The sequence below is a fragment of the Typha angustifolia genome, chromosome 14 (assembly GCF_048772165.1).
Source record: "Typha angustifolia cultivar Huaian chromosome 14, ASM4877216v1, whole genome shotgun sequence".
Taxonomy (NCBI): Eukaryota; Viridiplantae; Streptophyta; class Magnoliopsida; order Poales; family Typhaceae; genus Typha; species Typha angustifolia.
Window position 1 is genome coordinate 2,062,624 of NC_133252.1, and position 24,703 is coordinate 2,087,326.

General features: G+C 38.6%; 5 protein-coding genes across 9 annotated transcripts in view; 4 read left to right on the forward strand and 1 right to left on the reverse strand.

Annotated features, from left to right (window-relative positions):
* LOC140775449 (protein SUPPRESSOR OF QUENCHING 1, chloroplastic) overlaps positions 1-2,520 on the forward strand; it is a 40,737-nt gene extending 38,217 nt beyond the window's left edge. For 2 of the 4 annotated variants that reach the window (XM_073118744.1, XM_073118746.1), the window contains exons 27-29: positions 1,170-1,319; positions 1,493-1,661; positions 2,341-2,520. In XM_073118744.1, coding sequence (XP_072974845.1) covers positions 1,170-1,319; positions 1,493-1,661; positions 2,341-2,363 — 342 coding nt within the window. In that variant the 3' untranslated portion in view covers positions 2,364-2,520. Of the gene's footprint in view, positions 1-1,169; positions 1,320-1,492; positions 1,849-1,902; positions 1,938-2,340 lie in introns of those variants that run through there. The other 2 variants (XM_073118745.1, XM_073118747.1) reach the window with 2 other exon arrangements.
* Positions 2,521-6,941: 4,421 nt separating this feature from the next.
* Positions 6,942-7,949, forward strand: LOC140776284 (transcription factor bHLH148-like). 2 transcript variants are annotated; one of them, XM_073119942.1, is made up of 2 exons: positions 6,942-7,098; positions 7,195-7,949. In XM_073119942.1, exon 2 carries the CDS (start codon positions 7,247-7,249, stop codon positions 7,802-7,804), a length of 558 nt encoding a protein of 185 aa, XP_072976043.1. In that variant the 5' UTR covers positions 6,942-7,098; positions 7,195-7,246; the 3' UTR covers positions 7,805-7,949. The 2 variants fall into 2 exon arrangements, with proteins under 2 accessions (XP_072976043.1, XP_072976044.1); XM_073119943.1 differs by having other exon boundaries at positions 6,990-7,098; positions 7,181-7,949.
* An 8,310-nt stretch (positions 7,950-16,259) lies between these two features.
* Positions 16,260-17,563, forward strand: LOC140776819 (probable WRKY transcription factor 48). Its single transcript, XM_073120688.1, has 3 exons — positions 16,260-16,742; positions 16,817-16,981; positions 17,078-17,563. The coding sequence occupies exons 1-3, from the start codon at positions 16,405-16,407 to the stop codon at positions 17,469-17,471; spliced, it is 897 nt and encodes a 298-aa protein (XP_072976789.1). The 5' UTR covers positions 16,260-16,404; the 3' UTR covers positions 17,472-17,563.
* Positions 17,564-20,822: 3,259 nt separating this feature from the next.
* On the forward strand, positions 20,823-23,931 carry LOC140776023 (uncharacterized). The gene is made up of 3 exons (XM_073119561.1): positions 20,823-21,780; positions 23,102-23,246; positions 23,552-23,931. Exons 1-3 carry the CDS (start codon positions 21,264-21,266, stop codon positions 23,619-23,621), a joined length of 732 nt encoding a protein of 243 aa, XP_072975662.1. The 5' UTR covers positions 20,823-21,263; the 3' UTR covers positions 23,622-23,931.
* Positions 23,932-24,050: 119 nt separating this feature from the next.
* LOC140776485 (uncharacterized) lies at positions 24,051-24,683 on the reverse strand. The gene has a single exon (XM_073120210.1). It carries the CDS (start codon positions 24,493-24,495, stop codon positions 24,277-24,279), a length of 219 nt encoding a protein of 72 aa, XP_072976311.1. The 5' UTR covers positions 24,496-24,683; the 3' UTR covers positions 24,051-24,276.
* Between the last annotated feature and the right edge of the window lie 20 nt (positions 24,684-24,703).

Genomic DNA, 24,703 nt, shown 5'->3' on the forward strand with positions numbered 1-24,703 from the left:
AGAGTTAATGGGTTTAAGTAACATAAAAAATCTTTTCAGTAATGAAGGTAGACTGCATATATCTTCCCTCCCCAGTAGAGGTGCTCATTGGGTGACCCGGGCCGGGCTGAAAATTTCCAGCTCATTACTGCCCACTAACCAGTGACATATCGAGAGTCGGGCTTTCAGTCAGGTTTAATTGGTCGGGCCTCCACAATCCCCACCAAATTACCCGAGGAGAAATGGGCTGGGTTGTGGTGTTTTCAGTGAGCTTGTTAAGGTCATCTTATTGTCCCTGTGCAGTTGACATCTTATAAGTTATATTCTCTAGTGAATTTGCTGGACCAAATATAACAAACTGCACTTAATCGGGCCAGGGACGGGCTAGTGAATTAGTGAACACCACACAAATGGATCAGACATATGGTTGTTGATTCTTTGTTAATATCAAATGGGACGGGCTGCTGGCTATTCAAAAGGGTTGGGTTGGTGAAAGCCTCATGCACTGGGATGCCCTTTTTACTAAAATTCTTACTTGTCTATCTAGTTCTTGGTACTACTAGAACCAGAGTTGAATTAACCCTTTTTATCCCAGATGATATGTGAGCTATATGTAATTTGAGAGTGTATCAGTTCTTCTGAATGTTATGCTTACCTATTAGATGCTTCATCTGTTCAAATTAAGCATCTCCGACTGTTAAGCACATGAGATGCAATGAAAATCGTTCCTGAACAGCCTGTACTTGGCACATCAAATGTTGGTTGATTAAGAGTCTCTTAGATAGATACGATGATTGGGCATTATCTGTGCAGTTCATCAATTATGCATCTGATATCATGAAAGCTTCCATTTCAGCAATGCCCATGGCAGAGCTGAAATTCAAGGTCAATTAATTATGTTTAGCTTACTTGTTGTCTCTTGAGCACAATTTTCCATTTCTTGTATCCTGTATTATAAATTTTGTTATACTGAGCTGAAATTCAAGGTCAATTAACTATGTTTAGCTTACTTGTTGTCTCTTGAGCACAATTTTCCATTTCTTGTATCCTGTATTAAGCATCATGTATATCTTGGTACAGTTAACCAGGTGGGATTTGTAAATTAGTTTGGTAGAAGTAAAATACCAATAAAGTATGATTAACGACAATTCACTTGTAACAATATCATTATTCATTATTTTGACAAGCAGGAAGCGCGCAGCAAGTTTGATGTGGAAATGGAGACTGCTAATGCAGTTGATATTGAACCCTCAATGGGAAATTTAAATGCAGATGGATCCGCAACACTCTATTTTAAGAGAGGTTCTTCTTTACCTGCAATGGGGAGAATAAACTGCAAGGTATTTCCATCTTAATAGAAACTTAGATATTTACAAATTGGTTTTGCCATTGCTTTCTATCCTTAAGGAGAAAAGGAAGAAACGAATTGTCAATTCAACTTATAATATTTCTCACCTAATGATACATTCGACTGCCGAAGTGAACAGTATCATGGAGCTGTTTTGTATGGTAGGTTTACTACTGCAAGGAGGATGATGTTTGCCTCTACCAATCTGTGTCTTTTGATGTGTCATTCCTACAAGAAGAACCAGGTTCAAGTCCTGCAGATATTAGAGTTCCGTATGCCGTTAAACCCAAGGTCACTTCAGGCACATCACAGCTAATACTTGTCAATAAGAACAGTAAGTGAATAATGTGAGAATTTCTATATCCTGTTTCCTCATCGGCATCTTCCTGATCTTACTCATTTTCAGTTATAAACTTATAACCCTGATTGGCATTTGTAATTCTTTTGATATAAAATTCTCAAATATCAATTACAATGGTGTCGGCTAACCTATCCGACCGGGGTTTATTCTTTTCCTGCCAGCTCATTGATTTCTCAGAGACCTCCATGTGAATTCCTTATTGCAATTTGTGCAGATCCACTTGCATTGAAGTGATTGAACAATATCCGGTGCCTAATGCGCAAGATTGCTTATGAATGATACAGTGCCCTATAAGCCCTAGCTAAAAGACATTTAACCTAAATCCTTTTTCAGTTCTCACAGGGGTCCACTGCGCTATAGGCATTAGAATATCCCTGATCCTGCACCTAATACTTTTACAAAAAAAGCAATCATTTGATTTGTTTCCTCCAATTAATGAGACCTAACACACACGTGCATACATACCATTGAAAATTATGAATATTTGATTTTTATTTTTTTTTCTCTTGTTGATATCAGATGTAAACTAATAGAGTAAGGTCTGAATGTTGTTGGTCCTTGAAAGTGCGCATAGAGTTTGGTTGTTTCTCATGGACTATTTTTTTGCCCCCCCTCCCCCCCAAGACTAATTCTGCTTTTCAAACTTATCCAGGGATTAGACGAGTCTCAGAGTAGGTTAAAACATTTGCAATGAAAACGAATTTTCTATCGGTCGGCAGTTCTTCACTTAGGTATTCTCTCAATGCACTATCGTGTTCAATTATGCAGAAAAAAAATAAATACTGCTGATCTTGAAGGCTAGTCACTTTTATGAAAAGTTGTTTGATCTATCACTTTAAATAGTTTGACAGTTTTTCAATCATATTATATGCATTCTCTGTTCAATTATGCACAAAATTATTTTACTATTGATCTTGAGGGCGAGTCGCTTTCATGAAAAAAAAAATGGTTTGATTAAATCTCTCCTGTTCGTCTAACAAGTTTAAAAAGTTAACTTGATTTACAGAGAGAGAAAAAAAAGAAAATCGGACCTCATGCTATGTTGTCTGTTAGTAGAGAGAACAGGAGAGAAAAATCAACTTGTCTGTTTTGGGCCCCTTTGATATGACATATAGAGGCTGCACTTGTGCAAGTTAGCTGGACCGCATAAGTCAAAAGAGTATGCCCACTGCTCGTTGATCCTTTTCATGATTTCTTTTTTCTCCTCCTCCTTTAAAAATCTGGCATGGGAAGTGGTGGTTAAGATGATTGCTATTATTATATCTCGCTCGTACGTTTGTCTGTTCTTTGTGATGGCTATAAATGGAAAGTCAAGCACTTATCCACAAGTTCTCCCTAGGTGATCTCAACAAAATCATCTGGACTTTTGTGTAGCACTGTGATAGTTTCTATTCACTTGGAGAGAATTGGAAATATTGAGTCTTTGTTTCCAACCAAGCATTTAATTGTAATCTGCATTTGATAGTTCAACTTTGGTACTATAGTTATATAAATACAGTAGCAGTCAATTTCTCAGTTCATAATGCTAAGGCTCTGATGTGACATGACTTATTGACCAGTGACAATTCTCAGGCCCTTTTGTCTGATGGATTGGATGAAACTGCATTTATCTATACAAAACATGTGCTAGTATAAAAGTCGATCCTTGGTATGAATCACGGAATAGTCGTTTACCTAGGTTACATTGGTACGCTGGGTTTTTTTTTGGCGTCTACATGGATTTCATATTTTGGGCATATATATATATATTTCTTAATACCCATTTATATTGGGGGATGTTAAAAACATAATCTCTGTTGGTTTTTATAATTTAATTATTTCTAATAATAGACTCTAACATCAGATATATAAATTATGCATTTATCAATTACATATATAAAAATATATGTATACTAAATTTATATGTTCAATTGTAAAACTAAATATAACTAACTATATATTGTGAAAAGCTCTGGGTTTCATATTACCAACTAGCCTAGGAGAGAGAGAGAGAGAGAGAGAGATCTCCTGTTCAAAACAAAAGTCCCTGTTTGAACATGAGACTCATCATTGTTGCACTTAAGAGGTCTATAATCGTTTTGGATTTGTCTAAAATTAATAATAGATGTGCATTTTTTTAACTTCTTTTTTTAATTTAAAAAAATGTATTATTATCTGTTTGTAGTTTGGACAATAATAATCACGCACCACCAACTCTCTAAAGAATCCAAATTTACTATTCTAACATTGATAGCATTATACTCATGCCCATTGTAACAATCGTTGCATTGAACGGTAAAATAAAAAAAAAGAGAGGCACAATTATTAGCTCTGTATAACTAAATAGAAAAACGAAGTAAAAAAAACTGCAACCTCTCACGTATAGACACCTCATTTACAAAGGACTCACTGTTTATGATGTCAAAGCTTGGAAAAAGGCAGAGGCAATCAGCCAATCCATTAGGTCGATGACTAGTTCATTGATTGCCGAGGGACATTCACATCAAATCTATCTTGTAAACTGTACGAACATCTTTTTGGTGGCATGCATCATTAATTGCCCCAAGATTGCTTTATGGTTATGTACAGTGCCCCCCCCCCCCCCCCGCGGCCCTACCTAAAAGACACACATCCAACTCCTCTTCAAGACTGCATAACATGAGCAAAAGTATAGATGATATATGAGCCCACATTATTATATAGGCATGGACTAATCATGACCATGCACCTAAGAATTGTTTCCTTAATTCAATGATTTGATTTGTTTTTCCCCCCTAATTAGTGAGATTAGCACACGTGTATATTCTCTTTGAAAATAAAAAATAACTACATTTGTCGCTTGCCTCCTGATAATTGTAGGGAGACAAGAAGAGAGGTTTAACTTGTTGGATAATATTTAAATTTATTAGCAAATGTACTCTTGTTTTTATTTATTTACTTTTAGAAATTGGGTATTGTGCATCAAGGTTTTATGCTATTATATTAAGTACGATTTTTGTCGATAGATATAATCATATAAATTGATAGTTGAGTGGTAGACAATGCACCCTTATCTTGATGTTCCCTATTCAAAAATTTAAAAAAAAAATGGGCATGGGGGATCTAAACACAATCATCATGTCTGGTATCTCGCGTTGTGCTTAATTTCTTTTAAATAATTTTAATTATAATCATAAAGTAATCTCAAGTTGTAAATTTGTAATCTTTAAAATAATGTTTAATATGATTGAGTAATCACAAAGAAATCTCAAGTTGTAAATTTGCAATAGGGTTTGCATGTTCACAGGGAAAGATCTCACCCCGTTCAATCTTGAATGCTCTTCCCCCCCCCAAAAGTCTAGTTTACCATATGACAAAAAATATTAATTTTCCATTTAATCTTAGCCAAGCATTCTAACATCAATCCACATTTTGGAAGGAAGAGCTATCTCTATGCACGGATGGACAATATGTGTAGTATTAATTGTGCAAAAACTCACATACTATAGGGCTTCATTGGCCTACTAGACTAATAGTATCATTAATGGACGTATTGCAACATTCTGAATGTTGAACCAAGTGCTGAAACAGTTGCCTTCAAAAGTGTGGCCCCTATCATCATGTGTATTAACAGTAATTTGATTAGGTTAATTGCCTTTATTATACCATTCATGGGAGGACATGTTTGTTTGATTGGAAAATAGGGTAAAGGATAATGCTTAGGAAGTAGCCGCTCCTAGAGAAGTGATTATCTGAAAAGAAAAAAAAAAGAAAAAAAGAAAAATAATTGCAACTACATAACGCTTGATACAATTATGTAACGCGTGCAATATAAATGAGATTGAGTTTTAGTGCAGTTTTACCTTATGAAAGTTCGACATTTTATTATCCCTTTTATTACTCGTCAACATTAGAGAGTGCATCGTGCTTGTAATGTAGTGATTGCCTTGCGACGTTACATGTAGTTAATAGTTTTGTCCAATGTGGTATGTCTCTTCCATAGGTTTAGAACATGTTAGATAGATAGTTATGTTCCATTGCATTAAGGTTTTCTTTACGAGCAGGGTCAACAACACTATTGCTCATAACTTGGTCGGTCTTGCTCTTTGTGATCGTGTGATTAAAGAATGGACCAATCCATTATAAGATTATTCTTATAATATAATACTATACATAATGTAATGTATAGTATTAACCAATGGTTTTCAACAAATCCGAACAGAGTGCTTCTCCTAGGTTAAAACTATTATACAGCACTTGTAAATAGAAAAATGCATGTTAGTCGTAGCTGGACCAAGGACCAGCCATGGTGTTATTGTTATCCCAAGTTGACATGAAAATCATAACTGCAGCAGTTGGATTCATGACAGCTAGTGTTTTGTTTGCATACTATGAATAGCATACATAAGTTATACCACCCACATCCAGTCCAAATACCCTACCACCACAACAGGAGACAGAATTGTTAAAAGCTCTTCCTCTTCCTGGTAGATTTGTATTTTTCCTACATATCTACCTGTACATAATGTAGAGGGGGCCACACACCTTTTGTCATATCTGAACAACAAGAAGAAAAGAAACAGGAGCTTGTGTTTGTGTGTATGTGTATGTGTGTGTGTATGTCTAAGAGAAAGATTTCTATCAACTTAAACCTTATTAGGAACATAATATTCTGATTGAAGAGTACTGATGGAACCACTTATATAAACAAAAAGAAATTCACTTGTTTTACTTATTTTCAAAGTGGATCAAAAGCTCATCTGTAACAAGTTCTGAATGCATTTTAAAAGAAAGAAAGGAAAAATAATAGCACATCCAAGTAAAGGTCAGGGGGGGGGGGGCATTGGTGGTACCCACCTTTAGTTTAGATCTCATCCGTTGGATCCTAATTACTCCCCACCATGTGAGCTTCTGCTCCATTGTACCAATTTCAACCCCGCACGTGACGCGCTTATCCCACTCCCACCCATACGGAGAGCTATAAATTGTTGTACCCGCGGTAACGTCACCGTACCTTCACGCTGGAGGTGACCGCACTCCCCTCGATCCCATGTTCCGCGGCCTCCCACGTCACCCACCTGAGCTCACGCCGTTTATATTTGCAAGGGTTAGTTTAGTCTCGTCGTCAAACATACAGCTGTACTAATGTTAGTAAATACTACTGCGTCTTATATAAAGATGCCGATTTGACTCTACGGCGACTAAATAGACGGGGGTTTACGGCACGTCGATTTAGACGGGAGGGCAAAGTGGTCACGGGGAAAAAAATATATTAGAAGAGCAACAAAGAGTACATCTGATAGGGATTAGCGACACGACGCGTGCCGTTCTGGATGTTATTACCACTCCCTTTATAATCCCCATCTGCCTCCTATTCTCTTGCCTCTCTATCCAACCATCTCTCTGTCTCTCTCTCTCTCTCCCTCCCCCTTTTAACGAGCAATATTTAGAGGTAATCACCAAATCTACTATCTCTTTTATATTTGAGTGCGTTGGGATCTCTCTCTCCTCTTCTACGATCTGATGAGTTCCAGTTATCCTCCTGCAGGATTTTGTTTCTTTTGATATATTTTTTTTAAATCGGAGATTTCTCGATCTGGATGGTGATATCGAATTTGGAGGGCGAGATCGCGTCAAAAGAGGGAGAGAGGAAACGGAAGAGGAAAGGAGAGGTGCGTCCATCTCAGTCCAAGTGGAGATTGGACAGCGAGCAGAAGACGTACTCCTCGAAGCTTCTCGAAGCCCTCCGCTGCGTCCGAGCGGGCGCTCCGGCGGAGCCGTCGCGAACTCGCGCCGTCCGTGAGGCGGCGAATCGAGCCCTGGCCATGGCGGCTCGTGGCCAGACGAGGTGGAGCCGCGCCATCCTCTCCAGCCGGACGCTCAAGCTTACGGCGGCGAAGCGCCGGCGCGCCGCCGCTTCCCGGCTCAAGAGATCCGGCGGCGCTTCGCAGGAGAAGAAGAGGCCTCCGGCGATCCAGAGAAAGGCGAGGGTTCTAGGGAAGCTGGTTCCGGGATGTCGCCAGCTGTCGTTCCCGAAGCTTCTCGAAGAGACCTCCGACTACATCGCGGCGCTCGAGATGCAGGTAAGAGCCATGAGCGCCCTCTCCGAGATCCTCTCCTCTATTGGATCAGGATCCGGAGCTCCCCCACCGGCCTGATCGGACCCGAGCGCTCCCCATTCCTTCTCTCTCCTTCTCATTTTCTCGTCGGCTTTATTTTTATGTAATTTACTGTACATTTTCCTCTTATTTTTCCTCGATCCGTCGCTTATTCTATGACAAGTTGTGTAGTCGTTTGAGATCTTTTTCTTCTTCTTCTTCTTCTTCTTCTTCTTCTTCTTTTCCCATCGCCGGCCTTAAAGTCCGGAGCCAATATAATGCAAGGGCATGATTTCTTAATACTCTTAAATGTAGGGTTCGGTATGAAAATTTCACTAGGAACTAAATTAACGTCGAAAGGCGAGTTAATATACTGGAGCGGAACTTATCGTTATCAGATAGATTCAGGACGTTAACATGCGTCGCTTTCGTGAGTTTCACGTAGTATGCGTCGCAGCACCAGAAGAACGGCACAAGGAAAGGAAAAGTTGGCGCGGGGCCCGGCTTCGGAATAGGGGATTGGGAATTATTTTCGCATCTACTACTAGTTCGGATAACTTTCTTTTATTTATTATGGATAAATTCCAAAGTGTGTTGCTAAGCTCACCGGGGGGTAAATTAGTAGGAGGGTGTTTGGTGGTGAAATATATGCTGGGGCTGGGTGTGTTATATACAAACGTTTTTGAGTTGGCAGACTAAGAGTGGAGTTGACCTCAGCTGCAGGAAATTCTTACAATCGAGGCTGCAGGCGATCCCGCTGCTGGGGTTTGGGGTGGCAACTGGCAAAGCCAGCTAGGCCTCTGTCCCTCTGTCCAACACTTCCGCGCTAGCTCCACGCGGGGGCCGTACGATGTCAGTGATGGACGGTGGATGTGATGGCGTCATTATTGATCTCCCCCAATGCTTAGGTGGTAGGGGTCCACGGTGGCACGAGCCATGTGTGATTCCCATCGATGCGGGGATCTGATCTCCTTTTGCCGCTCCCCCCTCCCCCCCCCCCCCCCCCCCTCCTCGATTTTTCACTTTACACCCTCGCATCTATCAATATTTTCCAACACGTTTATTTTCAGCACGTTTCAGCAAATGAGTAGGGTGCAGAATGTAAAAAAGTTCCGACTTAATAAAGTCCGTGACGGTCTGAGAGAAAGGGGTCGCCCGGGTTGGCCTGCTCGTGGATTCGAAGTAGCCGACGACCACATGGGGTGGATTATTTAGTGGACCCTTTTCTAGTGGTAGCTATCCAACGTGAATCCCTATGCTTGTCCTTTAGGTCACTCCGGACTAAATGAGAATTTCCCTACTGACCCAGGGTTAAAATTATAAAATTCCTACTTTTGAATATAAAATTGAGTCAAAGAAGAACAGCTTCAAGCCCCTACTAAAGCTCGAGACGGAGGGAGAGGAGAGGAGAGGAGAGCCCACACGAAGTGTTGATAGCAGAAGAAGAAGAGTAGGGAAGGAAAGAGAGGGAGGGTTGTTTTAGGTAACAGTCAGGGTCTTTTTTGCAAAAAAAGAAAAGAAAACGAAGATAAAACGCTAGACTCCAAAGAGAGTACTTTTTGAGCTGTTTTCATCCCTCCCTCTGTCATTTGGACTGATATATCTATCACACATCTATTAAAGCGGATTAATATTTGCATTTATTTGTGACCTCCACTATTGTCCTGTTCTTCGTGGACACGTGGCACGCCTTCTCATCACTCACAGATACATGGATCCCCTTTGCTCCGCCTGCTGGCCTAATCATTATTATGCCTCGTGATTCACGTCAGTCATCGGGTGAATTTGGCTGCGTTAATTTTTTTGCAGTCATAAAACACACTTTAGATTTCGTTTTTATGACGTAGGCCTATTTTGTCACTCTGCCCGACACCACTGAAACGTTCGTCATAAATAAGTTTAAACCCAAAAATATATATATATATATATATATATATATATATTATCAATTTTACAGTTTTTTTTATGAATTTTATAGCTATTGAATATTTTTACTTTCTATTTAGTAGTTTTATTATAAAATTCGTATTAAATTTCTCTCCCACCGTAAAGAAAACAAAATTAAAAAGAAATCGGTTGTCGTAAAAAAAAATGAGAAAAATGAGGTGAAATGGCATACAATTATACTTTATATTCTTAGTCCCAAAAAAAAAAAAGGAAAAGGAAAAAGAAAAAAGAAATTCCCTCCACAAAAGTTTGCCAAAGCTTTTATAGCAGTGGTATCAAAGCTGACGTGGCAGGGATTATGACTCTGGTAGGACGCACGTGGCCACCTCACCTGGCACATGCAGCTTCCTTGATTGGCTTACATACAGGGGACCCATCCTCCTACGTGGCATCCGGACCCCACCAATCCGCTTGCCGCCCATAGTGGGCTTGCAGTACCACTTGTCTGATATGCATACATACATACATATGCATATACATATACATATATATATATATATATATATATATATATATATATATATATATATATATATATATATATATATATGTATAGATGAATGCATCATGAGTACATAGCTTTTTTGCATATGCCACATGGTGGGCATGGCATGTCTCCATAAAGATCCAAAGAATGGGAAAGAAGAGGGTAGTAAAAGGGCGGGATCTGGGCTAAGCGTCTTGTTGTGCTCGTGTTGTTGCATCACTGCATTGGATGTTAGTGGTGGGGTTCATGTATATATGGTGGTGATCAAGTAAGTCTCCATGCCGATGCATGTGCCATGTCTACAACCCCTCCCATTAAAGTGCATGCATGTTATGACACACACACACACACTCACACTCACACTCACTCTCTCTCTCACACACTCACTAAAGGGTGAAGGAATCCTTTGTTTGCTTCATGATTCATTTTCTAGTGGCAATGGATATATCAACATGCCATCTAAATTCAAATCTAAAACTAATATGATTCTCGAGTAATGTCAGCTTTTTTAAAACATGCAGATAAATATCGTACATATGGTTTATCGGCACAGACCGTGCAGGTCAGTATGAGTCGTGCCTGTAACGCTGCCACACAAGTTATATGGCGCGAATATCATCTTATATACTATTATTATTATTATTTCTTTTATATATATATATATATATATGTGTGTGTGTGTTGCATTATTGAACATGAGAAAAATAAAGAAGTGATTGGAAATTAAGAATTAACACACGTGGAGGGTAATCGGAACACAAACTCATGTATCAAGTATGAAGCAAGTTGCAATTCATAATGACCTAAAAATAAGTTTGCCGTTGAGCTAAGCAACCTATTTATATAGTTCAAAAGATACTAGTTTAGGAATGCATCCAACCTTGGGAGTTTTATTTCTAGGAGGCATAATGTAGCATGTGATTCGATTGACTTATAAGACTCCTGTCATTCTTCTTAAACAATTAATTCCATCGTACAATAGATGAGCCCCATCCTTATCCTAACATTAGGAACTAGGGTTCCCTACTTCCTACTCTTATCGCACTTGCAAATAGTATTATATATATATATATATACTCTCACAATATTAAGCATCATCATTTTTTTATAATTTCTTTTTCAAATCCCTTATTTATACATTAACCCTTCAAAATACTAAGGGTCTTTCTTTTTATATAGATACCTCTTATAATCCTTGTTTTTGAATGGATATTGCTCTTAATTAAGGGCATCTTTATCTTTTCATCTACTAAATGGGTATACATGCAAATATGATATTTATAATGGTATACAAACACTCACACACCACAAAAATAAATAAAATTAAATCACATTTGGGTCTCTAGGGAAAGTATATATAACTTTTAAGTGGCTAACCACCATGAACCCTCCTCTTCTTCTAAGCCACCTAGCAATAATAGGGGACCCTTTGACATACAAGATTGAGCTGGATTAGTGGAGGTATTAGGCCCTTAAAACCCCTTGGATATGCTATTAAATGCTCTGAAAGAGAAAGGGAATAATCCAGGGTGTTTTGATGAGTAAAAGAGGGGGGGATGGGAAGTGGAAAAGAGATTGATTGGTGCATTAGCTTGTGTTTCTTTAAGGAATCATGTTAGTCCATGTGCCTTTGTGTTTAAGGCAACATGACCCATGATCCAAGATAACCCTAACAAACATGCATATCATTAGCACCATCACAATAAAATTATTTTAGCTCTATCCACATCCTATTCATAACAACATATATATGGAGAGAGAGAGAGAGAGAGAGATAGAGAAGTAGTGCCATCCTCCTGCTCTAACTAGTCCTTCAACAAGTTATAATGCATGCTTCTCTAGAGTCCCTCCTCTTGGCTTTCAATACACAAGACCATGCAAATCTAAGCTCAAATAGGATTCCGGCCTTAGCACGAAGAAGTCGGAGGAGGAGATTGAAGAGGATCAATGGCATCTACAGGGTTGTGAGAAGTACCAAAGCTAGTAACATGAGGCCTAGAGAAGAATCTAGAAGGCCCGTTGGCCGTCTCGAGAAGAATGTCCAAGCCCTAAGGAGGCTCATGCCGCCCCGCGAGCCCATGGGCCTCACCGGGTTGTTCAACGAGGCGGCGGATTACGTTGCATGCTTGCAAGTACAAGTGAAGGTGATGCAAATGATAATTAAGGTGCTATCCGAATAGAAGATTAATTGATCTTATTAATTATATTACTATAACTAGTTGATTGAAAATGCTCATATCGTATGGGGGTTCTAAGATTCGAGTTCTAACCGCATCGATTTAATTGGGACACTATTGTATCCATTTGTATTGTTTTGCTATTGTTGAATTCTTTTTATGTATCTTTGGGAATTTATGTGTTGGATAAATTACTTTACTTACCTCCATTTTATCTTTATAGAGTAGTGTGTACATAAAGTTAAAATCCCTTGAAGCCCACTTGAACTTTTATAATCTCTATTGGGCCCCAAGGCCCATTCCATTTTTTTTTACTGGACCTGATTGGCCTATGGAAATGTGGATTTGCTAGGGCCCAGTTCCAGCCCATTGACATCTATGTGCTAAAAATTAATATAAGAAATAATATTATGAGAAAGAATATTGAGTAGAATTTAGAGCTTATTGTTTGTACTTAAGATATCCTAAATGATGAGGTTATAACTGCGGATTAAAAAAGAATACCTAATATCTTCCCATTATTCTAATTACTGACAAAGTGACTTAACCTACTGTAAGTCTTACAGGAGTATATATGTTCCTTAAAAAGAACACTAAAACATTTGGCTCTAATAATACTCACAACAGAACTCTTTACAAGCATAACCATGACACAAGATAATAGTTCACCCAAAATTGTGATATGTCTTTGGGCATGGAGAAGAACATTCCACTATCAAAAATATGAACCCTTCTTGCTTGACTCTCTCTTAAGCAAATCTGCTTCTAAAGTATCCTAATCATCTTCTCCAACCAAACTTGGAGACCATGGACTAGCAAGAAGACCTGAAGAGCAAAACTCCCAGATCCCTCCTTTTTCTACACCAAGAAGAGAAAACAAGAAGGAAACTCTCTCTTATCTATCAACCTGCTTATATTTGGGTAAGCCCAAGATCTTTGATTCATTCTTTCACTTAACTCAAACCAGTATAACTCAGTCCATGGGTTTATTAAATCAACCAAAATAAGTACTCGGTTTGAATAGTGAATTTGATATTACAAACCCAACAACTACAAAGAACACCATAAATGACTCCTGGCACTAATTTTTAGGGTTTGCTTAATTCTTTTAGTAAAAAAAGAGAAGAAATAAAGCTAAATTTTTAGTGTAAATAGTTATATACGGTGGTTAATATAAATAATTGTGTTCTAAACCCTTATATTATAGTCAAGTGTGAGACTTATGTCAAAGAGTCCATCGTCTTGTCTCTCCTCTTTTTTAATATAATTTTTAGATATTAATAAATTATCCTAACCTACAAACTTTTTCTTAAAAAAATTAAAAAAAAAAAACTCTAATTATTATCGAAGGAGCCGTTGCGCCTCATTTTTATTGAAGGAGTTCAATTGTCCGATCTAATTATTAAGAAGAATTAATCGTTCTCTCTTGGTCTAAATTCTAGGGGCTCTTGAATTATAAAAAATAAGATCGTTGGCGAGGTTCAAATTTGTAATCCAGTAGATGCAAGCAACATAGGTTCAAATCAAGTGCCAATTGACTGTCAATAATTTATAGATCATGGGCACATATGAAAACATAGGTAGTACATATCCTATCAATTTAATATTAACTAAGAATACTCACAAGATTACGCATCTAACTACTCCTTTGTCATCTTACATAAATTACTTTTTAATAACTTTAAAGAGGCGCAACTTCCGATGCAAATTTTGTCCTCTCTACCACAAATCAATGCTTCACAAATGCTCGTGCCTTCAAAAAAAAAAATAGTTTAGAATTAAAATTAAAAAATTCCCCTCTTGGGTTTGGCCTTTGACTTTCCTACTCTTGCTAACCTAATCCCAATTCTCCACTGACATGGTGGTATATAATTGGTGGAGACATAATTAATGGTTATTTGGGGAAACTTCCATTGGAGATTGAATAATGACCTTGTTAGTATTGTGACAAATCATATATTCCCTGGCCCACATAAGGTACAAATTTTGTTCAAAGAGACAGACCTATTATATTGCAATACCTAATCAGTATTCCCCTTGAAACTACCCAAATTAATCACTTCATAATGCTAAGTTTCTAACTGACATGGGTTATTATTTTTTTTTATGATGATTTTATGTGAGCGTTCGAAACCCTAATTCAATGAGGCTAGCGGTCGGACCGATAAACCTAAACAATATATTAAAAAGATTAAAAAAAAAAGGTTTTGCATACTTTGCCATCTTCAAATCCACATCCATTCTCACACCACTTTGCCATCTTCCCTTTTTGCATATCCGAAGCAACCTAAATTAAGGGGAAAATTCATATCCCACTTGATCCGATTCCCTTGTTGACTACGAGCCTTGTTTTGGTTGGACCCAACTTGATGCAGACACCTAACCCAACTCACACCCCCCAATGCTTATCTATCTATCTATTTTACACACCACTGCATTTGAGAACTCACCATGAAATGAAAGCTACTGCTGTACAAATCAACTGGTGTTCTTTCTTGCTATTATTGATAGATCAAGGATTGAGATTGACTTTGTTGGGTTGGGTTGGGTTGGGGGTGTGGCTTGGTTCATAAATTTTCATTCTACTTTCGACAAATTAGTGGTCCTAGTTATCAAAACTGTAGCTCTGATATCACTTGATGTTGTGCTTAGAATTAGTTTTGTTAAATAAATTTACATGGTAATGTACTAATAAAGGTTTAGAGGTTCTCTAAGCTAGACATCATGACAAGCCTTCCTAGATATATGATATTGAATAATTAATCTAATTCTCCTAGGAAATAGGTTATTACATAAACCAACCTAGTGAAAAATCTTTAAAAGTATTAATCCCAACATACTATAATTTTGAGCATGTATAGCTTAAAATAATTTCTAAATTTATAGGCTAAAAATGACTACCATTCATGGGAATAAATATGAATGTTAACAATTACTGAGTCAATCTAATCCTATGGGCTACAGTGGTGGCATATCATTGGACTGGCATATTACCACGGAGCAATCCGCAAAGGTTGAGAGTTAAATACATAGGACCGCAGTCAGCAGTCAGCAGTCAGCAGTCAAAAGTACTGCTGCTATTTAAAAGCCTTGACTTTGACCCCGAACTAAATCTTTCTTTCCGAAGAAGCTTTTTTAACTTTCTTGAGCCTCGCTCGCTCGCTCGCTCGCTCGCTTTGTGGCCCAGAAACTTATCCACCACGCACCGATAAGAGTCTAACAGTAACAGTCGATCGCCAAACTATTCCAACCCCAATAAAAGCTAATAAGCTCTTGGATAAGACAAACACTATTCAGGAAAAAGAAGAGAAGATTGGCACGAACTTTAAAGAGCCGTGTGAAGCAAGTAACCCAGTTGAGTTGAGGCGAGAGGAGAGAGGAGAGTTGAGAGAGAGAGAGGAGAGGAGAGGCGTGTGTTTAAAATTATAATCTCCCTCGGCTATCGAACCCACGGAGGGAAAAAAGAAATAGAAAATTTACGGGGTTCTAGAAACAAGGCACCGACGTACCGGATAGCCGTGGGATTTAATGGAATGGACGGTGGTGATTGGTTCCGTAGTAATATTATTGTAACACCGGCGACTCACTTGTGTGTTTCTTTCAATTGAGAGGAGGAGGAGGAGGAGGATGACGTGCAGATCGTGTCAGCACGCGATCTGCGTGTCAGGCATCGGGAACCGCACGTGCTTCCTTCGCCTTCCCCTTTCCGAGAGTACCTTCGCGCACCGACTGAGAGCCCTACGAGGCCGATTCGCACGTGCGCTTAACTCCACCCTACGCTTCCCCAGCTACGCGACAAGCTTTAATGATGTCTCTAAACTAGCCCCCCTCTTCGTCGACAACGGGGGGGTAAAAGTGGAATTTGGTGAGCTAAAGCTTTTACTCGTTTTATCTCTCTCGTCTCTTCCATACTTCCATTCCATCCACCCACCCACTGCTCTTAGGGGAAAAAAAGTTCTCTTTTTCTCTCCTCTGTTTTCTCTCTCTTTAGACCTCCAAAAACCCTAACCCTAAGTTGGAGCAGAAGAGAGACCGATGAGGTCAGCGATATGATGATGGAGAAACGAGAGCAAGACATGGAGTTCGCCGACCAGATCCCGTCCCTCTTCGACGCGGCCTCGGATCTCGCTGGCGGTGGCGGTGGCGGTGGCGGTGGCGGCGACAAGAGCTCTCTCGGCTTCCTCGAGCTTCTCGGGATGCAAGATCTCTCCCAGTTCCTCTTCGAGCTTCCGCCTCCGATCTCGGCGCCGGCGCCTACCCTGCCGCCGGAATCGTCCGAGGTCACCAACTTCCCGACGACGCCGAACTCGTCGTCGATCTCGTCGTCCTCCACCGACGCCGATAAGCTGAAGAACTCGGCGGACGACGAAGAGAAGTCAACGAAAACGTAAGCGTTAGTAGAAGCTTCTAAGTACCCGATTTATTTTGATAATTTAATCTTTTATTTTATGTTATCTATAGGACGACGACGATGACGAAAAAGGAGAAGAAGGAGAAGAAGGGGCAAAAGCGTCAAAGGGAGCCGCGGTTCGCCTTCAAGACGAGGAGCGAGGTGGATCACTTGGAGGATGGCTATAGGTGGCGCAAGTACGGACAAAAGGCGGTCAAGAACAGCCCCTTCCCCAGGTCCTTATTTACGACCCATGCCACTCTTCCACCTCTCCCCCTCTCCCTCCGCGTAGTTTAATCTAACGAATGAGGGTACACATCGTCATTTCGCAGGAGCTACTACCGGTGCACGAGCCCGGCGTGCGGCGTCAAGAAGCGCGTCGAGCGGTCGCCCGACGATCCGACGGTCGTCGTCACGACCTACGAGGGCCAGCACACCCACCCCAGCCCCACCGTCCCACGTGGCGTCCACCTTCCCTCTCCCTCCCCGCCACGTGGGCTCGAGTTCGTCCTCCCCTCGTCGTTCCACCTCCGGGGCCTCCATTCGCCCCTCCTCGCCGGCAGCTACCTACCCCTTCCGCCGCTGGATCTCACCCACCCGTCCTTCGCCCCCACCGTAGGCGGCGATCGGAGATACTGCAATCCGACCGCCGACGCGCTTCCAATCAGGGATCACGGATTACTCCAGGACGTGATCCCATCCGATATAAGAAGTAATAGAGAGTAGTGCTGCTACTAAGTACTAACTGGTTATTTTCTTACCTTCTTAATTATAACTATATGTTCTTTTTTAGTAATATTACTGACGTGGTTGATGGAGAGCCGTCTATTTCATGTACACAATGATGTGCTTCCACTGCTATTACTACCTCTCTGTATCATAACTCCCATTACTTCTCCCTTTAATTATTAATTGTTTTCTTTTGGACATAAAGTTTGTTCATTTACCATCCTAATCTATTATAGTTACATAATTATAACTAATTTCTGAGCTAGTGGGGCTTGTTCCTTACTTCTCCCTTCACTTTTCTTATTATTGATATGTACCAAAGCTCTAGGTTCATTGAATGGTGGTAGAGATAAGGGTGTGATGCATTTCACACATTGCACTGCATTGATCTAGCTAGGAGAGAATTTCTCATGTTCCTTTCATGACTAGCTAGATGTAACTATAACTACTAGTACACAAGTGAAAGGGCTCTTCTTGCTTGCTTTTTTGTATACCTAATGTAGTTTTTGCTTCTACTTTTGGGTCTTACTTCTGTAGAGGAATTAGGGAAGAGGAGTTGTAGTTGTCCTCCTCCTCCTCCTCCTCCTCCTCTCTAATAGTGCATGCACTATGGGAAGTGAGTAAATGAGTCTGCCATTTATAGCTAGACAAGGAACTTTTACAGCAGGAGATGATCGTGGAAAGAGAGGAGGAGGCAACATTAGTAACACTTGGTGCAACTTTTGTCCCAGGAGGAATAGATGTTTCTCCTCCTTGTCGAATGGAACATGTTTTTGTGACAATTATTGTTCCACATATAGTAGTACAAGAATATGATTGAAGTTACTATGCAATTATATCAGCACACACACAGATATTTATCTATATATATATATATATATATATATATAACCACCTTTCATCAAAGACACATATCTAACTACTACCACCCAACAAAGACAGCTTTAAATGCTTAATTAGACAAATATACAATTCAATATATATGGTTGAAATTGTGTGATGGTCCATAAAAATGGCTGGAACTAGCACTAATTACTTTGTAACACTAAAATAGTCTGTTTATTTCTTTTCTCCCTTTTGTCGTCCCAGGAATCTTACTAGTATGTATTTGTATGTATTGAATCACTGCCCTAATTCTTATTAAAAGACTACTATTCTTCTTTTCTGTGTGTAAAGTAGATCCTGGATTGATCTTGATCTCCATATGCATGTTTCGTGCATGCATCTCCTATGGGAGTCCGTATTCTTCTCATTAATTTTGTTGTTATTGTATGTTGTTGATATAAATATTTGTACTTACTGAATGACATAAGAATGGATATATATTATAAATGGTTAGTTGATCAGAAGAACCTTACACAAATTGCACCAGGTAATGCATTCATCTAATTCTGTTAACTTGTTATGTGACGTCAAACTATGCACTTCCAGCTTATCAATAGATTGATTTCTTTAACATTTTGACCATTAATTTTATAATTTAATCAATAGATGGAGCCTTTATATAACAACTCCATGTACATCTTTGATTACTAGAAAAGATATGAAATCTACAACTATGGGGCTATATCTTGCTGCATGCCTTATATAAACTTTTGGGTTTGGAGTTTAGTACATGGAAGTATATATGTACACCACGTTCCAAATTTCAAGTCAATTCATTTGTCCTTGGTGCGAGCTCATTTCGTAGTTAAGTGGGTGGATGTTTGAATGATGCCCTCATGAAAATAACATTGTCTTGAGGTCTTATTCTGAAATATATACATATAGAATGGATTAACATAAGTGAGCAAATTAATATGTACGTATTAAATATGAAGCTAGTAGTTAGAGAACCATGGGCTTATGCAATAAGTACACATGGACATGATTCCAAGTGGACCCCTGTACACGGCGTTTAGTGAACAAAATGGTGGAAGTTGTAGGATTTGAATTTTTAGGGGCATTCCCTCCGAAGCTATTCTAATTTTTAATACCAAAGAAAAGAACTAAAACTAGTATAAGCTATTATAATATTTAGTTTAATATTAGTATAAAATTTAATAATTATATTTGATATAATATAAAGTTAGAATTAAAATAAAGTAATTATATTAGGAATTGGTGATGCTTTAAACTTAATTATGAAAATACCATTAACTATATATTAAAATAGTAGTAAATAGTATTTTTTTAAAAATAATATTATTTTTTTATTAAAACTGCAAACTTAAAATATTTTATATTGCACTATGAATAAATAACTTCGTACTGTGGGGTAATACAGAGTTATAAGTCCGCACTGTAAAAATAACATTACACTATTTATATAAAATAACCATGCACTAAATAAAGAGGCAGTGCATTAGATGATATAAAGCGGAACTACGAGGTAATGCGATGTTATAAGTCTACACTCTATATAAAATAATTATACACTAGAATAAATGAATAGAAACTGTAGACTAATACATGGTTATAAGCCCGCACTACGGTATAATACGGGGTTATAAGTCCACACCGCATGAAAAGTGTGTAGGCTTAATTTTTATTTTTTTATTTTTACAGAATTTACTAGTTAAAAAAAAAATCTCAACTATAGGTGAGATGTCTAAAATAAAAAAAGAAGAAGATAGATTAAAGAGAAAAAAAAATTGTAGCTAAGATGACCGATATTTAATAGAAGAGATAGTAAAGAGAGAGAAAGAGAGCGAATCTCAACTGAGGTGATTTATAATTAATTGTTGTTTATTACATATAATATATATTAATGAATACAAATTTGCTCTTTTTTCTTTACAATAATGGTAATATGATTCATAGAAAGCCTATAATTAATCACATGACACTGACATATTACTTTTTAATTAAAAATATCTAGTAGATAATTAATGGAATAAGTATTTAGAGACTTTTGATAGTTTTAAGGAGTCAAAGTGCAATGGAATACAAAACTTATATAGAATTAGTAATAGTTTAGAAGATCTCAGTGTAATTATCTCCAAAAATGATGAAATGTTATCAAGAGTTTCTTACATGGTATAAGTTATTTAATGTCAAATATTGTGTTCATTTATGAAGATAGATGGAGTTAAAAAGGAAAGAAAAATTTATTTGCATTCTTTCAAACAAATTTAATAAGAGGAGAAGAAAGAGATAAAAGTGGACAGATAAAAGTTGTCATTATTCTTGTAGTTTGGATAAGGATCATCTTTGTTTGTTTGTTTGGTCGGATAAAAAGTTTAGCCTTGTGATGTGTCCACCACTCCTGCCCCTTGTGAATAATCTAATAAGCAAAATAGCTACACCTGTAAAGATTGACCATGTCAACGGTCTAGATCAAAAGATAAGTGGCCGCTCCATTACTATTATCCAGACCTCTCTTTTTCTCCAGGACTCACTTATTCCAACTTTTATCCGCGCTTTTATCCCTAATTTGTTGCTTCTTCCTTGGGAAACCCTAGTCCTGACCTTCTCCTCCTTCCTTTACCAAATTCCTCTCTTGTCTAGCGTTAAATTTGGGAGCTTTGCGGGAGGGGGTGATTGAATATTGTTGGTGCGGATTTCGGTTGAGATTTCTATTTGGGTCGAAAGCAAGTAGATGGTTTTTTTTCTTCCCTTTTTTCGCTTTTGGATCATGGATTGTGTGTGGTGGAAAAAGGTTGAGTCTTTCTGATGGCAGGTTTGAGTTTTAGCTTAATTTGGATGCGGAGTGGTGGTAAATTTAGAGTCTTGGATTTTTTTTGTAGAAGTCCTTTTTGTTGGAAGGATCTAATTCTTTTGTTGGATTACTCTCTGATGATCTGAGAGATGCGGACTATGGTTGTAATGGAGACCAAGAGTTCGAGAGATCGAGATGTCGTGTTCGATCTAGAGAGCGGCACCAATGAGATAATCGATGAGGAGTTTAGAGTAGGAGAGGCGAATACTATGTTGAATTGGGGACGGAATGGTGAAGAAACGGTGGATTGCTTGGATAGTAGTTCCAATCCTGGAGAGGGTCTTCTCATGGATGGGGAAGCTTTGGAAAGGAGGTTTGGAGGAGAGGAAAAGGTGGGTCTTTTGGAGAAGGTGAGAGCTGAGAAGCCAAGAAAGAAGCGCCCGAAAAGGCCTCCGAAACCGCCCCGGCCTCCGAAGCCTTCGCCGATGGATGCGAACGACGAGAAGGTTGCCCGCGAGATATCTGAGATTGCAATGATGAAGCGGGAACGAATGGAAAGGATGAAAGCGTTGAAGAATATGAAGAATTCCAAGACGACATCATCGAGCAGCAACTTGTGCGCTTTGGTTGTTACCATCCTCTTCTGCCTCATAGTTATCTGGCAAGGCATGCTACAAACTTGATCTTGGTTATTTTTGTTATATTTTGATCATTTTTGATATCTATGCTAGCTTCAGACTAAGAAAATTTATGTAAAGTTGTCAATGGTTCCTTAATCTACACGATTACTGTCAGACAGCGTGTTTGCGTTCCTACTGATAATCCTAGTATTATCCATGGATATCGAACTTCTTAAATGATCCTTTGCTTCTTTAAGAGTTAACGCTGAGTTCTTTGTCAGGAAATTGTAACATACCTTATAGATGTTCCTTCACATTGTAAATGATTAGATTTGTTAGATGTTGCGGGGAAGTAACATCTAGATTTTTCTTATATATTTCCGAGTAGACACCAAATGCAAGATACAATCAGATTGAACATGTATAAGATGTTTCAGCAATTAATTGCATTTATGGAGCTCATCATTTGTCATTATGTCTTGTAATAGTGGAGTCTTGGTTAGCATGGTGTACTACCTGAGTTTACTTCTCTGTGATTAGCTTATACAATAATATTTATTACCGACCTATTTCCATGACCTTAGGCTTGCAGTTCCTTGAGTGGATCCTATGAAACTTGATTTGTCATCTAAAAAGCAGATGCAGGGCATGAGTGAGAGATTATGTGTATCTAACTGATTGAGCTAATAACTTGGATAGTTATCAATTGTACTCCTCTCACCTCAGTTGATCTTAATTATTTACCTTTTCTGGTAGGTCTATCTGTTATTTCGGAAATGATACATAATGTATTGACTGAAATAGATGCCATCAAAACTGCCATGATCTCCAATTAACTTTATTTTGCCTAGATTTTGGATACCCCTGGTGTATTCACATTGTGGTTTGAAAACTTGGATTTTAATCTGCTTGTGGAATATTTGACAGACTATTCAGATCTAACTCTTATCTGAATCATTCATTTATAGACTTTATTACTTTGAGTGCTACGAAGAATGTGACCCTGGTTCCATATTGACTGCTGAGACGACATTGAAGTAATCCATTAACAGATTCCTGTAGGATGTTGCATTTATACATTTCATAATCTATCTAGAGTGTAACTTGTCATCTCATGTTTTATAAGAGCATGGTATAAAATGTTGAACTGAAGGACAGTGGAAACAAGGACCCAAATGATATTATATTTTTCTGTTGATAGAAAGCACCTAACATCTTTCAGTCAAGTGCTTATATTAGCTGCCTGCAATCATGTACTGATCAGGCCTGCAGATGAAGTGAAGCATGTAAGTCATTGGGTGATTACACTTCCCAAGAAATCATGATGCAATTTTCCTATCTTAACACTTGTGGCTTTTCCATGGCAGGATTTCTACAAAGAGACAACTCGAGCGCAAGCTTTCATGGTTCCCCTGAATCAGCAGTAGGTACAAATGGTGGATTGATCTCTGTACAGTTTTACAAGAATGATTCTACAATGAGCCCTCACAGTTCTAGTTCTGCCTCAACCAAGTACGCTGCTTTCTCCTTTTTATTTGTATTTCAGACTCAACTCAATTATTAGGAAATCCTTGATCACTCTCGCTCGAGACACGCCATTTTCCACCTTGAAAGATGAAGTAGTTGCTAGTCGTACCAAGAAACTAGTGGCTTTAGGGATAATATTCATAATTCTTTTGGTCAATAAAGCACTTACTGTCATTTTATACTGTTTTTTAACTTTCTGCTCACTGATTTTGTTGAAAGTAGTGTTGTTAGTTATTACATAATCTTTATGTGTAGAACTTATTAACAAATTATTTCTTATGCTTCTGTAGTACTGTGGGATCAGTATCTGGGTCGGATGAAGGCGAAGAAGAAGCAAGTAGAGTTGCCATACAAACATGATCGCCTGCTCAACCGGAGTAACTCGTTCCAGTTTTGGCATACAGCCATCCTATTGGAATGTAACCTCAATGCCTTTATCGTACATGTGAGATGTTCCTACCATATTTGTTCATAATCCGGTTATGTATATATCGCCATGTCTTTCGCCTTTAACTGGACATTCTTTGTATAAATGAGCAAACAAGTTTTTCTTTCTTTGTTCCCCAGGAAATTGTGGGTCATTTAGGCCTCAATTTCTTGCCATTTTGTGAACTTGAAGCACTGTTGTTTATCTTAATTAATTTATCAGTGGCATCTCTCTTCCTCTCTATATTTCTGTGTGTAAAGTTTGGAGATTGTTGCTTCATATAATCAGGTTGTGTTTACTGTTATGCCTCTCCAGTTGGCAGTCAAAAATCCTTCCATAATTTGACTTCTTAGTATGGAAAAAGATAAACATGTGACAGCTTTGGAATTTAAGCATGATAAGCAAATGATTATAACATGAAGTCGATATAACAACAACCATATACAGCTACAATTAAGACCTGGGGGCCAGAACGAATTAATCTTTCACCACACAAACCTCATCACCATCTACCATCACCATCACCATCAAATGGAAAATAAAAGATAGCAAAAGATTTAGAGCTTCCAGAAAACAGAGAGAAAAAGCTCACAAGGTGCAGCCACAGGAGACGTAGAAGCAGCACAGCATGGCCACCAAAGCTATTGACTCGAGAGCTGTCACAAATGTCCATAGAACACAGTCCACAGACAAGTCGAGGTCGAGCCGCCGCCAGCCAGGAGCAAGGCAAGAGAAGTCGAGCTCTGGCCATTGAGGTATAGATGATGGCATGGATTCCGGCCACCGGAATATTGACATCAAGCTCATAGCACCCCACTCTCTCTCTCTCTCCCTCTATGTGTACGAGTGTACGTAAACTAAAAGGCTTAGTTGTGAGTTGGGGCAAGTTGTTTTATATTGCGATCTTCATAGGTGGGAAAGATGAAGACCGGTGCAATTTTCTAGTTGGGTAGAGCTGTGATGCACGCTGGAGGAGTTAGATGCAATTAAATGCAACAATAATAGAATGGTTGGT

Bases quoted from the DNA above. Each gene is read 5' to 3' on its own strand.
- LOC140776284 (XM_073119942.1), top strand. From the start codon at position 7,247: ATGGTGATATCGAATTTGGAGGGCGAGATCGCGTCAAAAGAGGGAGAG.
- LOC140776819 (XM_073120688.1), top strand. From the start codon at position 16,405: ATGATGATGGAGAAACGAGAGCAAGACATGGAGTTCGCCGACCAGATC. The intron at 16,743-16,816 runs GTAAGCGTTAGT...TGTTATCTATAG, and splicing joins GAAGAGAAGTCAACGAAAAC to GACGACGACGATGACGAAAA. The intron at 16,982-17,077 runs GTCCTTATTTAC...GTCATTTCGCAG, and splicing joins AAGAACAGCCCCTTCCCCAG to GAGCTACTACCGGTGCACGA.
- LOC140776023 (XM_073119561.1), top strand. From the start codon at position 21,264: ATGCGGACTATGGTTGTAATGGAGACCAAGAGTTCGAGAGATCGAGAT. The intron at 21,781-23,101 runs GCATGCTACAAA...TTTCCATGGCAG, and splicing joins CCTCATAGTTATCTGGCAAG to GATTTCTACAAAGAGACAAC. The intron at 23,247-23,551 runs GTACGCTGCTTT...ATGCTTCTGTAG, and splicing joins TCTAGTTCTGCCTCAACCAA to TACTGTGGGATCAGTATCTG.
- LOC140776485 (XM_073120210.1), bottom strand. From the start codon at position 24,495: ATGAGCTTGATGTCAATATTCCGGTGGCCGGAATCCATGCCATCATCT.